This window comes from Typopeltis vanoorti, chromosome 20, assembly GCF_054136105.1.
Source record: "Typopeltis vanoorti isolate ZY-2024b chromosome 20, IOZ_Tvanoo_1.0, whole genome shotgun sequence".
Lineage (NCBI taxonomy): Eukaryota > Metazoa > Arthropoda > Arachnida > Uropygi > Thelyphonidae > Typopeltis > Typopeltis vanoorti.
The window spans coordinates 61,684,652-61,699,044 of NC_143568.1; the positions used below are offsets into that span (position 1 = coordinate 61,684,652).

Sequence of the window (14,393 nt, forward strand, 5' to 3'; positions counted from 1 at the left end):
ATACTCCTAGCATTAGCGTACATGAATTTAAGACCCCCATTAACCCCAACCCTACCTTGATGCCTTATATTAACTATCCCACTCTGATTTGTTGTCCTTATTTGCTCGGGCATATTATATTCATTCTTACATTCAACTGCCTCCCTAAGGACTGTATATCTACTCACCCCCCTTAATAAATCTAGTTTCCCTGAATTTGCACATCCACCACATTCAGCAACACTTTCTCAAGTCTTCTTACACAGTAACCATTCAAATGCAAGCCATCCATCTTATATAGATCCTTTCGCCCATTGAACTCACTCCACACGTCCACAAATTCCACACCACTCGTCATACATAACCCACACATAAAGTCATTCGCAATTATGGCCCTCCTTTTAAACATTTCACTGTCATACCGTGGCAAAAGACTAATCATTCTAACTCTCTCACTCTTTTCTTTTGCTACCTCAAACAATTCATTCAGGTCTTCTATCATTTCCATTTTGTCTCCTTTCAAATCATTCGTACCTGCCACAACAATCATTTATTTCACCCTTTCCTTTTGCTCTCTAATTGACTCAGTTACATCCTTTATGGTCGCACCAGGTTGGTACGATTTTGTCAAATCCTCTACTATCACACCTCGTACTAACGAGTCTCCATACAGCACTCTATCCTTCATTTTGTTCATGTTCACACTCATACGTCTATTTTTCCTGTCATACTTTTTATTATTGGCTGGTTCATTCAGTCGACTTTCGCTCATACGCTCTAGCTGCTGTTTTGCCCTTTGTCTCGCACCATTCAACAACGCGATCTCATTCATTGCGTCTATCTCATCTTTTTTATTCTCAGTAAAACCATTAATACTATCATTCACACTCTCACAATTCTCTGGTACAACCTCGCCGTTTCTTGTTATATTCCTATTTTCTTCATTCTGAAGTTTGACAAAAATATCACACTCACGATCCGAAATACTCTTCAATTTCTCATTCTCCCTACATTTTCTACACACATTCACTCCTTTATTATCATCTAACCACACTCCGACCGCACTCCGCAAAGTGTACATTTCGCAGCTAGTACACTGAATCATCTCTTTTATACTACCGTTCTTTGATAAAGATGGCGAACCATCATTACTGGCCACCATTTTCCTTCGTACTGGAGCCATACTTACTTTCAACGTATTTTATCAAATTATAAATTATAACACACCAAAATCACACAAAAAGATGCACTAAGAGACGCAAGGCAAACAAAACCGGTGAATCGAGGGATATTTCTTTAGATTCGATTATCTTTCTTTCGAGCTTATCATAATACATATGTATATTAGAAGTTTACGGCCAGTCTGCGAAGTGTTGGTGGCCTTCATCCGAGTTGATAGAGAAGAGAATGTGGCTTGAGAGAGTGCTGGCTCTGGTCCTATTGTAGGATATTTCTCTTTTGTGTTCCTCAATATGTAAAAGGATAGATTTAGCCGTCTGACTAATATGGTTTGCCACATTCACACATGATCTTGTAGACTCCAGGATACCGAACAGGGAGATGCTTTACTTTATGTCTACTTAGTATGGAGCGAAGTCTTGGAAACGTAGTGAAACAAAGTTCTAATGTTGAATTTCTTAAGAAATTTTGCCAGTTTTGGAGAGAGAGAGAGAGAGAGAGAGAGAGAGAGAGAGAGAGAGAGCTGATGTATGACAAAGATATAAATGCTCTTGGGGAAGGAGAAGCTTCAATAGTAGGTGAGAGATAAATTTATCAATCTTCTTAAGAGAGAAACCATTGTTGACAAAAGTCCTTTTTAGAAAATTAAGTTCATTTTCAATCTTTGTTTCGCCTGTTAATAAAGATCTGGCTGGATGTGCCAGGGTTGAAATAATACCAAATTTTTGCCGAGAGTAGTGATGGGAAGAAGCTTCAAGGTATTTGTCTGTGTGCGTGGGTTTTCTAAAAATAGGGATTTTGATATTTTCAGCGCATCTTGAACGTTTTAAGTCCAAAAAGGGAAGAGAGTTGTTGGATTCCAGTTCGTAGGTGAAATTGATTTTCTCATGAAACTTGTTGAGATGGTCTAGAAAAATATTGAGGTTGTTTAAACCGTGTTCCCAAATGAGAAATACATTATCTATATAATGCTACCACATTTTGGATTTTAGTGTTGAGGAACTAATCGCCTTTTCTTCGAAGTCCTTAAGAAATTTATCAGCAAGAATTGGAGAGAGCAGACTACCCATAGCCAATCCTGAGTTCTGTTTGAATTCTTCGAAGAAAAGGCGATTAATTCCTCAACACTAAAACCCAATATCTGGTACCGTTATATATATGATGCATTCTTCATTTAGGAACACGGTTTAAACAACCTCAATATTTTTCTAGACCATCTTTCTTAAAATTTTTAAAAATTTAACACATTTTTAAAAATTCATTTTCAATCACGAAATAGATATTGAAAATTAACTTCATTTTCTAAAAAGGGCTTTTGTCCACAATGGTTTCTCTCTTAAGAAGATTGATAAATTTATCTCTCACCTATTGGAGATTCTTCTTCCCCAAGAGCATTTATATCTTTGTCATACATCAGCTCTCTCTCTACCCAAAACTGGCAAAAATTCTTAATAAATTCAACATTAGAACTTGTTTCACTACGTTTCAAAGACTTCGCTCCATACTAAATAGACCTAAAGTGAAGCATCACCCTCTTCAGTATCCAGGAGTCTTCAAGATCATGTGAAATGTGGCAAACCATATTACGGTCAGATGGCTAAATCTATCGTTTTACGTATTGAGGAACACAGAAGAGACATATCCTACAATAGGACAAGAGCCAGCGCTCTCTCAAGCCACGTTCTCTTCTCTATTAACTGGGATGAAGGTCACCAACACCTCGTAGACTGGCCGCAAACGTCTATACAGTTATGATGAGCTCGAAAGAACGATAATCGAATCTAAAGAAATATCCCTCAATTCCTCCCATATAAACAACAGTCTTAGCTACAACCTTCCTGATGCACACATTGCCACTGTCCAGTATTGGCGTTCTCATGATAACTCACGCACGTAGTCAACTTCAATTGGAACTCCAGCACGCATTCCTGTTTAAACTGTACTACGGTCTTTTATATTAGATCTGTTCATGTAATTTTATAATGTCTCTGTTATATTTTATATAATTCTTTCTCTTTGATACCTGAAGAAGTTGATTTTTTCAACGAAACTAGTAGCATCTCAGCATTAAACTTTAATGAGTTTTATTCTCGGTAGTATTGTCTGTTTGCTTACTTGGGAAAAAGGATTAAAAAAAATCTAGCTTATAATATATATATATGAAATATACAATAAACATGACTTTAAAAAACAATGGTATTGGAATTACAATTGGTGATGAAAAATCAGTAATCTCAGATTCACTAATGACATTGACCTAATATATTTGAAATATATAATAAATGGCTTTAGAAAACAGTGATAATTACAATTAGTTATCAGAAGTCAATGATTTCAGATTCCACGATTACATTGAACTAACAGCAGAGAGTGAACATCAGTTACAATAATTAACAGAGTTTCTAAGGCAGTTAGTGATTATGGATAGAAGATCAGCATTCAAATCGAAAGCGATATCTTCAGGCAATGAGAATGTGAAAATTTCAGGTTATCGTGAAGAATGGGAAGAAGTAGAAAGATTCGCCTACTTGGGAAGTGTACAACATAGAGATGGCTGATCCAAGCATGATATTAACGTACTGATTGCTAAAGCAACTCTTGCCCTTCCGAGATTACAGCCACTTTAAAAGGATAATAAAATGCAGCTATTTCATTGATCCCTTGATAACTCTTACCATACGGATGTGAGAGTTGAACCTTGCTAAAAGAAGAAAGACTTGATTTTCGTGATGAAATGATACAGGAAACGTTTGAAGAATACCATACATGGCACATAACGAATGATGAGTTAGAGGGAAAATCTACTCCAACACAAAAAAAAAAATCACATGTCTGTAACAGCTCGTTTGACTGGTCACGTGACTAGGTCAGATAGTTTCTCTATTTTCATATATACTACATTTCAAATCCTTTTTACTACTTGTATATGAGAAGTGTATGACTTCTCATCAATTCAATCTTAATAACTCTTTAGGAGTAACTTGCAATCGTAAGACCTCAAGAAAGGTCAAACCCGATCTGGTTTGTTACCCTCTGTTAAAGCATAGCATTATACACTTTTGAAAGAAAGTGCCCTTTGCATTATGGGATAACTGAATGTCCTAAGCCACCGTATAAAAGTAGCCTAGTCGAGAAGATAATTACCGTGGAATCTTGGATAAACGATTAAAGAAGAATGTAATTTCTTGACAAGTATAATTTGACACCTCTTCTGTTCAAAAATCAAGCAGGTTTCTTCAAAAAAAGAAGAACCGTTGAATACTTCTGCTGCCTCAGAAGGTTGCTAGGAATAGGAGATGGGTACCATGACACTTTTGGAATTTTATAAGGCTTTTTTACAAATACAGCATGGAATGTTGTTCCTTAAATTTTAGAAAATGGGATTACATTATACCAGATCAAATACACAAACTATCTCAAAGAAGTTATTTGTTATATATCAAGTGCGCACGCCGGCACACTATTCAAATAATACGGCCAAGTTTTCACTAATTCTACATACAAACTCCGTACCTAATTGTCATGGCAACATATCTGATTAAAACAAAACCACTAGCTGAGTATATTCAACTGGTGGATAAAAAAATTTCAGATGCTTGACTGATTGTAAAGCAATAAGTAACTCAACTGATTGATTCATTGTTTATGGCAGTGTTTTCCACACTGCTACTCTTCTCTGTTTTTCCCCCTTTCTGGAGTCTGTCTATGGTGCGCAAAGTAATAGCTATATAACAACTACAATCACATAATTTACAGCGCAGTACAAATTGCAAATAAATATGACTAAGGTTTTACTAATTCTACAATAGAAACTTTGGTGTGCCTCAATGATCAGTCCTTGGTCCATTGTTATTCAGTCTGCACATTAATGACATTGATAAGTATTTGACATGTTAAATACAGCTATTTGCTGATGTTACAACTACTCAACGAGCAGTTAATATCATCAATAGTTTTGGAGCAACGTGCCTTCAATCAATGTTAGGATGGACAAAACAAGATAGCATTCCTAATACCACCATTCTCGAAGAAATCAGCAAACACCCCTAATAGAAACAATTCAGAAAAGTCATCTGAGGTGGGAGACTAACTTGGACAACCACCTTATCCTGTGTTGAATGCTCTTGCGATCTACAGATAGAGTAATGGACACAGAGGAAGGCTGGAAAACAGTTTTTTTATTATAATTTAAGCCTAACACAATGAATCTACGGGCATCATAGAGATGTGCATATAATAAGCTTTAAAAAAAACTATAAATTCACACTATACCACAGTAATTAAATTTTAATTAAAAAAAGTAAAATTTATAAATACAATTCAGAGAATAATGGCAATGCTGAAACGAACCTTGACATCTAAAGATAAGTTAGTTCTTTTGCCTTTTTCCAAGACATCATCAGTACAGTTATTACAAACAAATTGTATTGATGGTAATGGAACGTCGAATATATATACAGTATATAATTTGAAAATCGCTCTTTCTCAGATTTCGAGCTGCTTCATACTGATATATTGTTATTTTCGTATGGGGAATATTCTGGTCTACTTCTTGAGGGATTGAGTGTGGTATTACATCACTCGTTACGACGCTAGCGATTCACTGTCAGTGTTAAAGTGGTGTTGTGCACGTGTATAAATTTGTTTCTGATGGTTTATTTACATTTTCCTCAAAGTTTTACCGAGGAAGAGGAAATGCTTCAGAAGAAATATCAAAAGCTAAAAAGGAAAGTAAGCAAAGAAATTATTCACATATGTTATTGGTCTATATTAATACCCTACTTGGCTATATATAAATGAAATGGTTAGTCATTATTTCCATGCTTACTTTGGTTTTATGAAAAAGCTATTAGAATACTTGAAATTAATGTCAATTTCTGTATATTTTTTTTTTAAATGCCAATAAATATACCTAAATATCCTTTTATAAAATATAAACAAATTTCACGCTGATTACTAAATCTGCATATTAAATTAAATCTCACAGATGCTCCTTTCCACAGCCAATAAACAGTAATTAATGGCCAGTATTTTGGAAGTATACTGGTTTAATTTATTCTTTTATAATTATTATCATTTATTTATTTATTTATATTTAATTTTTGTCGTTTCTGGCGAGAAAGGGATAGAGACAACAGAAACATGAAATTATTATTACAACACTCACAGATACATGGAGGGGAGGGGAAATGATCACAGGTATTAATATTAACATAGATCAATAAACCAAGGAAATAATGGCCATCCATTTCATTTATAGTAGCACAACAGTGTTTACATCTCAAATTAAAAGAAATATATGTTTTCATAGGATTTGTAACTCCTGAATTGACATCACTTCTGTTAGGTAGCTTTTCTTCCATCTCCCCTATTAAATAAAGATTAGAAAAAGTAGACAACTCGATGTTTATAATATCAGCTCCTCAAATAACAATAGGTTGTGGATCCCAGTGCACAGGGCTCTGCATAGGCCCAGAGGTTGAGAACAGAGGTATCTAGGCAAAGAAGATAGTTCTGAAGATTAGAAGATGGATTGAACTAGAAGTAGGGACTGGTTTAGTGGTTTTAGAGTTGGACTGGGCAGGATGTTAATCTACTTCCACTGGTATTTTTCTAGGCACAGAGGAAAGTTGAGGGTAGATGGTTTGTTAACTTGAAAAACTTCTAAAACTTTAACAGACATTGCTCAAAGTTTTAGCAGTATTATTATGCAGGAACCTCTGTACAATTCAAAGACTCATTACAGGCCCACACTAACCATTTTTCATGTGGTACTTATTCACCATTCTCTAAGCAAAAAATTCTAGTTTTCACATCTTAACTGTACACTTACAGGTTCTAGGAGTCGATCCCCCATGATCTCTCCTGTCATATTTTATATATATATATATATTGAAAAATGTCCTCATCATATTCTGTAAAACCACTTCATTTTAATTGCAAACATTTGGCTCCTAGGGCAGTTTGATGTCAAGTTATCTTTCACACGACTTATCCACAATAGGTTGTAAACATGTAGTGCGTTAGTATTGTGGGTGGACTAAGGTTTTTTATTATTAATAATATATATATATATTTATATTTAAATTATTATTAATATAGTATATACAGGGTGTTCGGGATAAATTTGACATATTTATAATTAATTATATTTTTCCGTAAGTTACATGTATTAACACACACTTCTCTTCATTTAAAAGTTTGGACCCTTCTTCATTCATATACAAGATGTCAGAAAGGATGGATAGCTGGAACCCACCTGAATCATGGAAGAGAATAACTTATATCATGATGATTCGTGGCCGCCATCAAAATAAGGATATTACGACTGCTGCCCAATGCTCCCTGAATACAGTAAAAACAATCAGGCATGAACTAGAGACTTGCAATGGTGACTACAAGGATGTAGCAAGAAGAAAGATCCCTAGCAGACGATCTGATTGCGTTCGTACAGCAGAATTCCTCGCAAATCTGCAGGAACAGGTGTTGAAGAACCCTGGCATTGGAATTCGGGCTTTGTTCGTGGAGTTGCTAACTGTAGTCAAGCCCTGGATAACAAGGGTAGCCAATGGTAGGCCGTATGTATGGCAGCAGGATTCGGCCCCTTGCCACACCTCTGGGAAAAGTCAAAAATGGTTGTCTGAAAATTTCTACGACTTCACCAGTCCAAATGTTTGGCCTCCAAACTCCCCAGACCTTAACCCCATGGATTATTTTGTATGGGGCGCAGTTGAAAAAGACACCAATCGCACTTCCAGTAATACAAAAGCCCAGTTAATGGATAAAATTAAAACAGTTTTTGCGGCCCTTCCCAGGGAGACTGTAGCATCAGCTTGTTCGAGGTTCTGAAGCAGAATTGAAGCTGTGATCGATGCTAATGGTGGTTATTTTGAGTAAATCTTGTTGATAGTATTGTAATTAACTCTGCCTGTAATGTTTTTTTGTCAATTCATTAAATTTAATAGATACAAAGAAGATTTTCTTTTTCCTTACGAAACTGTCAAATTTATCCCGAACACCCTGTATATATATATATACTACATTAATAATTTTTAAATATAATATATATATTATATTTTTATAATTCATTTTTTACCTAGTTTGGAAACCCAGCTCTAGAGATCAAAAATGGAACTTTTTTTTTTTCAAGCCACTTGAGGCCTCCAATAATCAAGGCAATGGCTTGCACCAAACAATGAAATTCACTTGCCACCTAACGACATCATATACATCTCTGCCCGCAGCAGGATTTGAACCTGTAGTTTGTTAGTTGGAGAGTAGATTAGCCACCCAAGCTGACATTTGCCTCTATGTACAAGTAACCATGCAAACTCTTGTTTGCTCATTATTAGGTTAACGATAAGAACAATAATATAATTTATTATTAGTATAATTACTTTCACTGCAGTCCAAATGTGGCCATATCAAATCCTTATTGAGAAGGATAATAACCAGCTTATTTCTAAGGATGTTGAAGAACATACTTTTCATTGTTTTTCATCTATGGCATGGGTCTCCAACCTTTTGGCTTGCCTGGACTACATTGGGAAAAGAGGAATTGTCTTGGGCTGCATATAAAATGTATAATATAGTTAATGTATAATTAACAAAACTTCCTTTATTTTATTATTATTATGTGAAACCTCCAGGGAGTCCTAGACTCATCGAGGGAGGGCACCTACTCTACAACTCTCTGTCTCCACCACTCATTCCACCAACTACAGCAAACTACACCAATGTTATCTACTGTCCATCACTAGTATTTATCACAGACAGTCACAAAGATCCATGCCCATGGCAGGATTTAAACCTGCAGCCTTTTGGCTGGAAAGCAGATATGCCAACCATTTTTTAGGCTGGCATTTTTAAAATTTTTTTATTATAACATTAAAAAAAAAGAGGGCAGCATAAATGCAAAACTATTGAAATATTTGGCCTTGTTTACGTGAAATCAGTGTGTGGTTCGATGGAAGTGGTTGCAATTCATAGTGAGCTCTCAAGGTTCTCGTCAGAAATTTTTGATCTACTTTACTCTTCATATGCTTCATTCTTGAAAATAGTTGTTCACAAGTGTATGTATTACCAAAAAGTGATGACATGAATGAAGCATGATTGTGAAGCGAAGGATATTTTTCTCTGGGAAAATAGGTCTTATAAAAATCTAGCGAAGAGACATGATCAAATTTTTCTTTGAGTTGAATATCTGATTGCAATTCTATATATTCCATTTGAAAATTTGAAGGTAATGTGTTTATATCGACAGGAAATGGAGTCACAAATCAATTGATAATTTTTTCTGAAATCTTGAAACCTGTTCTCAAATTCCTGTATCAAAATGGAAAGAAAGACAGCATATTTTTTGCATCACATTATAATGTTTACAGTTTAAAATCTTATGGGACTGCATTACTAACAGTCCAGGGCTGCATGCAGCCCGCAGGTTGGACATCTCTGATCTATGGGATCCTTATAGCTCTTTTGCTCACTTTTCCAAAAACTGATAATTAAAAGAATATGAAAAGAAAACTAAAATCATTTATTGATATTGTTACTTCATAGTGTGATGCTGTTTTTGGAATAAAAACAGCAAATTAAGTTTTATATTATATCTGATCCATACACAAAAAGCTACATGACATATCACATTAGCCATGTGTGGGCAGAGGAATAGAAGAAAGGAGGAATCTGTTCACATTTTGCTTGAACAGCTGAAGCAGAAGTAGATAGAATGAAAGAGAAGGCAGTGAAATTGGTTTGGTGAGTTTCAAGATTCACTGTAAAAGGTGTTGGTTAGCAATGGCTCTTGTTTTAATGATTTTGGAGGAGAGTGGAGGGAATAACAGTGGCCAATTCAGCATAGCACTGTCCATGAAAGTATCTATAGAAGAGGCGCAAGGCAGAACTGAGCATCTGTGAGAGAGGATTGAAGTGGATATATAAGAGAGGGGGGTCATTAATTAGCCAGATTTACCTCTTTTCAGAATCAAGCAATCTTAGAGCAAATTTTGGTGCACCACTTCAAATATGGGAGCAATATTCCATGGTTGGGTGGATTTGGGCTTTGTTTAGAGTTAGCAGCTGTGAAGTGTTAGTGTTTTGTGCAAAAAAGTACGCCATAATTTTTGGCAGCTGCAGAAGCTATAGTTGAAATGTGGTTGTACCAGGAAAGATGAGGTATAGGTCAGACCAAGAAGAGAAATCTGATCGTGCTTGAATATCTCAGTATTACTGAAGGTAGGGATGGGGGGGGGGGGAAGGCATGTGAACTCTTTCTTGCGAGAGATCAGACAGGACTGAGTTTTGGTGACATTGAAGTTTACAAGATTGATTGCCTCACTGGGATATAGCTAGGAGATATGAGTTCAAGTCGCTGGTCATGGTAGATCTTGAGGATTCTAACACTTGAGTAACTACAAGGTTTGTTGAATGGAATAGAGTGTGCAATTGTCACCAAAGCTATAGGTAAGATTGGAAGTCTGAGACAGCAGGTCATTTATATACAAGAGGAAAAGAGTGGGTGAAAGAACAGAACTCTGGGGTACTCCTGCATTGGTGGGGAAGAGTAAACTGTCCACCATGAGCTATCATTGAGGAAGTTGGTGATCCAGTTGCAGAGTGAGAAAGGCACATCATAGGATGGCAGTTTGTTAAGTAGGCCCCTGTACCAAACCCAATCAAATGCCTTTGAAATGTAGAGGGCAACCATGTGAGTTTTTCAACACAGTTTATTAAGCGTAAATTTATTGTACAAGTATATAAAAAAATAAGTAAAATGTATAGGATAATTTTTAATAAAAATCATCATCCAATTCCTGACATGTACTCTCAAGGGATGTACAAGATATTATGATAGTACTACATGAAAAACTTGCATCATTACTAACTTTCTATCAACAAGTTTCCTCCAAATCAATCTATCTCTCTCAAAACTCCAACATTATCATATATTATAGTTCTGTTTTCTAAGGCACTTTTTACTGTATTAATCCACCAATATCTTGGTCTTCCTCTGGGTCTTTTTTTTTTTTTTCTGACAGAGAACACTTGTTTTGCTGATCTTTTCTCTCCCATTCTGTTTAAGTTACCATATCATCTGAGATTAGCTCTGCTAACACATGCTGGATGCCAACGATGCAAGTACTTTGAAGGATACTAGAATATGGTATTATAAACTTTAATTTTTTTAAAAAAATAATTCTATTTATTTTTAGGTACCCCTCGTATCTGTAATCTGATATCTTAAGTCACTGTATTGATATTTTTAAACAATTCGGTTCTCAAAGAAAAGAACCAAAAAGACTTTGTCCCCACATTTAAACTTATTAAAAGAAAGGATAATAAATATTCATTATTATACAGTAAGTATCCAAATTTTGTGTACCTTTGAAAGAATGGTAAAGGGTTTATGAAAAAAATCTTAAAGCAGTGTTGCAAAACTTGGGTTATTTTCTTCAGTAGCAGGAAGTTGCTTATGAATAATGTGACTTTATGAACTACCATAGTATTCTTGTTTTATTCATAGTATTATTGTTAACTGCTGCCAGGCCAGTGAACTCTTAAGTAGAGCACTGAGTTGGTGGCGTGGCATCAAGGGAACTGATATTGAAAGTTTGTATTTTTGCAAATTTGGTTTGGAAGAAAAAGAAAAATCTTTTTTCTTTCACACACTGACTTAATAACTTTTTTTTCTTAGAAATTGATGAAATCTTCTGAATCATGTTTTAGTGAAAAGCTTGCGAAACAGTTATCTAGACAGGTTTTTTTAAATCAAATTTAAATGGATAAGGAGCTGAAAAGTTAGCATTATAACTATTTTGCAGTATATGTAGACTTAGTCCTTGTTTCATAGTAATGTTTTCCTTTTTAGAAAGATTACTTTTATTATAAGATTTGTTATTGTGTGCAATGAAATTAACATTTTAAAATTTCTGTTATTGTTCATTAATATAATGTTAGAAAATAATTTCATTATACTTGGGATTTTAAATTCATCTTTTTTTTTTTTTCCCCAGAAAAAAGCCTTTCAGCAGCTTAAGGCTCCAAAACAGGACCCTCCACCAACGCAAAATCCTTTAAAGCGGAGTAAGTAATTTTATATGATAAAACTGCTCACAATAAATTTAAACACATGATGGTTACAGCCGTTCATTACTGAATAGTAAATACAACACAAATGCTGGTTATAACAAACTAGGCCTTCTCTTGAATCACATAACAGCATAAATAAGTTAAAATGAAGATAAAAATAATCAATGGGAGTGGGAGAAACCACTTATCTACATTTTTTTAATTAGAATAATTTTCAGTCATATCTCATGACCATTATCAAGATAGCCGAATGGTTTAAAAGATCAGCATAACACTTAGAAGCATATCTTTTGTTTAAACCAGATCATGAGGTGTTAGAAGCATGAAGCAAGCTTTAATTGCAGTGGGGGCTCATGGCTTGAAATCGTGAGGGTGTTGCAACTTTCGAAATATACATACACACTGTAAGTACAGTGTATACGTGTTTGGATAAAATATCAAAATGATGGTAAAAATTAAACATGAAAAAATATTGTTTATTATTGATAAAATTATACAGCTTGGTATAATTCAGAATTACTTAAAAGTCAATTAATTTACAATAATCATGCATGTCGGGTCTACTGTAGAATACTCAATGTTCAGTTTCAAGTTTTTTCTTTGTGATCATGGGATATGCTTCAGTGGTCAATTTTATTTCTTCTGTAGACAATTTATTCTTAAAATTAGCTAATTTATCCTTGTTAAATAATTTAGCAGCTACTAAATGTTTAGTGAAAGAATACCTTGCATTTCTGAGGTCATAATTGTCAATAACTCCAATAATGTTCTAAAATAAAAGCTATAATAAATGTTATATCTTTAATTGTAATGTCCAAATATTTAAATTGACAGAGTAAACACAATAAGCACTACGAACACTCTACTACTGGTGCAAACTGCATATAAACAACAGTGGAACTGTGCAATGGACAGTGCTGCATTACGCTAATAGCTCACTATGATGTGCATATGCTTGCATGTGTAGCAATATGACACTGGTAAACACAGTGCTGCTAGCATCCTTCACCCTCCTAAGTGATGGATTTTTATTATTTTTTATACAAAATAAGAGAATTGATGATGATAAAATTAAATATTACAAGCAAATATCAATAAATTAATAAATATATTTATATATATCGAGAAAAATTCGGGGTGCTGCAGTTCCATAGTACCTAGGCACGAGCCACTCCTGTTGAATTGTAAGTCCATTAGTGCCATTAAAAAAAAATCAAATAATAAAGATGATACGAAAACTGAAGATAAAGATATTCTTGTTGTCTGGATGCAGTCACAGAACAGTAATAGAAATGATTCAAAAGAAATGCAATCAGGACTATATATCATTACTTAAGATAGGAAAAATTTTCCATCAAAAACCTGAAATGTGGCAAGGCAGCTGGAATAGATGATATTTCACCAGAAATTCTCAGATATGGAGATATAAAAGTTGGGGGTGGTTGGAGGGTTTGAGTATATTATACTCAAACCCTCCAACTCCCCCCCCCCTCTGCACAGAACACACTTAAAAATAGTATCTCTTAGCGCATGTACCAAACAATCAATGACAGCATAAACTTCACGAAAGTAACATACCAAAAAACCATCCTAACATACATTGCACAAAAACTACACATAAAATTCCTTAAAAATTGCCTCAATCACAACATCGCACCAAAATTCACGGTAGTACTCGGGAACAGCACATTTCCCGGAAACAAAAAAATTTGCTACTTTAACAACACTGTGTATATCCAAATTTTCATCCATTTAAACAATAAAAAATGCAACAACAAAAAGAAAAACAGAATACAAATTACAGGAAAACCAAATAATATCCAAAACCAAAAAAAAATCAGATAATAAAGATGATACGAAAACTGAAGATAAAGATATTCTTGTTGTCTGGATGCAGTCACAGAACAGTAATAGAAATGATTCAAAAGAAATGCAGTCAGGACTATATATATCAATACTTAAACAGAAACATACCCCACAAATCGACAAGGCCATAATATTAGACATACAAGACAATGAAACAATGCTTATAATATCAGAAACAGTAGCCATAAAATGTGACGAAAACTCAATAAACATCCACTGACCTGCATAATCTCTTACAGTTGGAAGCTCTTTAACATAAAAATTAGGTCACGAGTCCGACC

General features: G+C 34.7%; 1 protein-coding gene across 1 annotated transcript in view; it reads left to right on the top strand.

The window, feature by feature from the left end:
• The first annotated feature begins 5,760 nt into the window (after nucleotides 1–5,760).
• The window catches only part of Nelf-E (negative elongation factor E), a 111,926-nt gene continuing 103,293 nt past the window's right edge, over nucleotides 5,761–14,393 (top strand). The window contains exons 1-2 of the mRNA XM_090410221.1: nucleotides 5,761–5,889; nucleotides 12,171–12,240. Of these exons, the coding sequence (XP_090266347.1) occupies nucleotides 5,809–5,889; nucleotides 12,171–12,240 (151 nt within the window). The 5' untranslated portion in view covers nucleotides 5,761–5,808. The remainder of the gene's footprint in view (nucleotides 5,890–12,170; nucleotides 12,241–14,393) is intronic.